Source organism: Propithecus coquereli, unplaced genomic scaffold, assembly GCF_000956105.1.
Source record: "Propithecus coquereli isolate 6110/MARCELLA unplaced genomic scaffold, Pcoq_1.0 Scaffold673, whole genome shotgun sequence".
Taxonomy (NCBI): domain Eukaryota; kingdom Metazoa; phylum Chordata; class Mammalia; order Primates; family Indriidae; genus Propithecus; species Propithecus coquereli.
In genome coordinates, this window is record NW_012152763.1 from 245513 (window position 1) to 249554 (window position 4042).

At 67.5% G+C, this 4042-nt stretch overlaps 1 protein-coding gene across 1 annotated transcript; it reads right to left on the bottom strand.

Annotated features, from left to right (window-relative positions):
- Nucleotides 1-92: 92 nt before the first annotated feature.
- On the bottom strand, nucleotides 93-3824 carry PRAP1 (proline-rich acidic protein 1). The gene is made up of 5 exons (XM_012660686.1): nucleotides 3727-3824; nucleotides 1747-1813; nucleotides 1255-1307; nucleotides 602-708; nucleotides 93-480 (listed from the first exon to the last, which is right to left on the bottom strand). The coding sequence occupies exons 1-5, from the start codon at nucleotides 3759-3761 to the stop codon at nucleotides 257-259; spliced, it is 486 nt and encodes a 161-aa protein (XP_012516140.1). The 5' UTR covers nucleotides 3762-3824; the 3' UTR covers nucleotides 93-256.
- Between the last annotated feature and the right edge of the window lie 218 nt (nucleotides 3825-4042).

Sequence of the window (4042 nt, forward strand, 5' to 3'; positions counted from 1 at the left end):
CTCCTAACTGCTGCCTTGCCCCTCCCGACACACAATGGGGAGGGCCTGGGGGGAGCAGAACATTCTGGGAGCTGAGGGTCAGCTGGGCCCTGTGTGGCCCTGGGGGCTCCCCTCTTCACACAGAGCAGGCCGGGCCCCGGGGTCACTGGCCTTGGAGGCACACATGGCCTTCTGCTGCTGCGGGCAGGTGTTTATTTTTCTGGGCGGGGGTCAGAGTCCCAACAGCCTGGGCCTAGGGGCAGGACTGGGAGGGCAGTCAGGGCCCCCCCGACTCCTCCGCAGGGTGGTGGACGTGGTCTTGGTCCTCCTCTGGCCCCTGGAGCACCTGGTGAGGTGGCAGCACCCACAGCAAGGGCCCTTCCCCTCCCTGGTCCTCCACGGTCGGCGGGTGGTACAGGTCGTCAAGGTCTGGCTCAGGACCCCGCAGGGGGTTCCGGAAGAGGCCCAGGATGTCCTCCAGCTCCACCCAGGCCTTGGTGCCTAGGGACAGGCGGAGGAAGATATAGCCTTGGTTTCACTCCTGAGACCCTCCCAAGGGCCTGTCGGTCCAAGTCACCCCCAGGGGCTTTGCTCCCACCTGAGGGACGGGCCCCCCCTGGACCTGGCAGTTTCTCCTCCACGGCCGCGAGCTCTGGCTTCGCTGCAGGCAGCAGCCCCACCAGCCAATCGTCCTTCTCCGGAGGATCCACCACTCGGGCACCCCAGGCCCTGCCAGCACGGCAGCGTCAGGCCGACGCACAGGTAGGGTGAGTGGACATCACCGGGCCCCCCAGGAGGGCGCCCACCGCCCCGGGCAGCAGTGGGCCCAGGGATGAGATGTGCAGGAAACCACCTCACCCCACCACCAGCAGCCCACAGGCCCCACAGCCCATCTGGCCAGGCGTCCCCCACATCCCTGAGCCACGGGCGTCCCCCGCATCCCTGAGCCACGGGGCCAGGGGCTGGGGCTGGACCCTCCACCGAGGGCCTCCGAGGTTGAGGGATGTGAGGGAGCATCCTGCTCCCACTGAAGCCCCCGGCTGCAGTCATCAGCCACGGGGCGGGAGCTACCCTGGAGGCCCCAGGCCCCCAGCTCTGCTCCCTGCTGCTGGCACCGGGCTCTGCTGACGGTCCCTGTGGGGCCCAAGTCGCCTCCTCCAGAAGCTACTGGACAGGGCTCCCCTCTCCATCCCAGTGCACCCCAGTTCAGGAAGGGCCCAGGAGGGTGGGCTGCAGCCCCAGGGGACAGCAGGAAGGGGCTTTGGGGGCTCTTACTTCTCCGTGTCCTGCTCAGGGGCCCTGAGTCTGACTTGAATCTTGACAGGGACCTGGGAGAGAGTCACAGCTGTGGATGGAGGGCACTGGTGTCTGCGGGGATGCGGGCAGGTTAGAGCCTCTGGGATGTCGGGACTGCGGGCCAGTCCCTGAGGCTGCCAGCCTGACCCAAATGATGAGCCTCCTGGATATCCGGCCCACCTCCCCACCTGGGTCACCTGGGCATCCATTAGACCCACCTCCCCCACCTGGGTCACTTGACCACCCTCCAGGCCCACCTCCCCCACCTGGGTCACCTGGCCGCCCATTAGGCCCCAGCAGAGGGGACCTGCCCCTTTATCCTGGAGCTCCATCTCAGTGCCCTCAGGGTTGGGTTAGGGTTAGGGTTAGGGTTAGGTTACAGGGGTCAGAGCAAACTGCTGTCCCCTGCTGGCTGGGGCAGAGGGTGACAGCTGGGAGTGGGGACTGGGTGGGAGGGGCCCCCACACATACCTGGGGTGCTGGGGCTGCACCTGCTTCCTGAAGCAGCACAGCCACCATGCTGGTGACCAGGAGGAGCCTACGGGGGCAGGGAGGGGAGTGTGAGGGGGGAGGAGGGAGGGGAGTATTGGATTGGGGGGCAGGGAGGGGAGAGGAGAGTGGGGGGCAGGGAGGGGAGAGGAGAGTGGAGGGCAGGGAGGGGAGGGGAGAGTGGGGGGCAGGGAGGGGAGTGTGGCAGGGAGGAGGGAGGGGAGTATTGGATTGGGGGGCAGGGATGGGAGAGTGGGGGGCAGGGAGGGGAGTGTTGAGGGGCAGGGAGGGGAGTGTGGGAGGGAGGAGGGAGGGGAGTGGGGGGACACTTTCTCTGCCCCCTACCACCGCCTCCCCTGATCCCTGGCAGGACCCGCAGGCGGCCCTGGATGAGGATGCTGCCCAGCCAGAGAGGCCTGGGGCGGGTCCCCTGATGGGTCCACAGCAGTTTTATCAGACTCTCCGTGGGCACAGGTGAGAAGGCCCAGGCCTTTGCTTCTGGACCCTCAGCACAGGGCCCCCACCCACCCAGGATGCTGCCCCTGCTCTGGGCAGACCTCCCTGGGGCAGGCGCTGGGAGGGGGTGCTAGGGACTCCAGAGGCTCTGCCATGCGCTCATACCAACGTCTGCACAGGGTCATACGTGAACACACGTGCACACGGGAGTCCGTGCGGATCCCCACACCCACTCGGCTCCTCCGGGCAGGACAGAGCACCACACTCTGCCCCAACCTGTGGGGGCGGCTGCTGGGAGTTCACGGGTGACAGGGGCAGCACCCGCAGGCCGAGGGAGGGCAGGACTGTTGGACGCGTGGTGCGTGTGTGTTTGTATGTGTGGGGGGGGCGTGCTGTGTGCATGTGTGTGTCGTGTGGGGTGTGCCGTGTGGTTGTGGGTGTCGTGTGGGTGCTGCGTGTGCTGTGTGCTGTGTGCATGTGCGTGTGTGAGGTGTGCTGTGCACGCAGCTGCCCTAGGCCCTGCTGGGGAGGTTTCTGTCTTTGCAGGGGGGGCAGGTGGTCTGGGGTGGGGTCAGGCAGGGTCAGTGGGGCTGGGGTCAGGGCTGTGTCCTGGACGCCCTGCGGGCCACGCTGTAGCCCCACAGAGACCTTCGCTCCTTGTCTGGGTGACTCAGCCTCAGGGTGGAGGTTCCCGTGCACACTGGGAGGTCGGAGGGCGGCTGTGATGCTGGGCGAGGGCTGACGCAAGACCCTTGTCCAGGCATCGGGACCCCACCCCCACTGCCCCTGGAGACACACGGCCTGGCCCACAGCGCTGGACGCGGAGCCTGGGGACGGCGGTGGGTGCTGAGGGGCCCGGCTGTGGGACCCACCTCAGTCCTTCTCCTGATGGGCAGCTCTGGATACTGCAGGGTCCCCAAGGCCCCCAAGCACCTAGAACCCACCTCTGCACACGGGAGGCACAGCCCCTGCTCCAAGTTGGGGCCCCAAGGAGAATCCCAGGAAGGGAGGGGTGGGGGCTGTGGCTTAGAGGAGGGGGAGGAAAGAGGAGGGGACCCTCGGGAGGAGGAAGAGGAGAGAGGGAGACCTCACAGGAGGGTGGCAGCCTCTGATGCGCTTCCCTGGGTGACGCCCCCTCAGGGCAGCCAGCCCCTGCCCCTGCCCTGCCACCTCCTATCTTCCTGGCCCCCTTTGTACTGGGCAGTCGAGACCAGCCTGCACTGGGCCTGGCGCATCCTCTCCTTTCCCCGGGGTCCCTGGGGGATTCTCCGCTGGGTGGGGGACCCAAAGGGACAAGGCACTCACAGGCGCACACACGCGTGCACACACACACACACACACGTGGGGCCACAGAGGCTGCCTTGGAGGTGGAACCTGGACGGACCCTCTCTCCCCCTCCCGGACACCCCCACTGAGCCAGGCCTGTGGGGACCCCAGCCGGGCTCTGAGCAGGGCTCCTGCCAGTGGGCCCAGACTGGGGGTCAGAGCTCGGGGCGCAGCCATTACCTCCTCAAGTCTGCAGGCTGCTCTGGGGGAGCCATGGTTGCCGATCCCGTATCCAGGTGCCGGCCCCGGTTCCTCCCAGCACGGGCTGCCCCAGGCTTTATTGCCCACGAGGGCGTGTCTGGGCAGAGGTCGGCGGGACCCACACTGCACCGCCGAGGCCACTGCGTCCACCGCCGCCCAGCCCGCTCCAGCCTGGTGCCGGCCCCACTGCCTCCCCTGGGGCCCTGTCACACCCGACTGAGGAAGAAAAGAGACTTCCTGTCTGAGGAACGCCAGCCCCTTTAAATGACCAGGCCAGGGGAGCGTGGACCGAGAC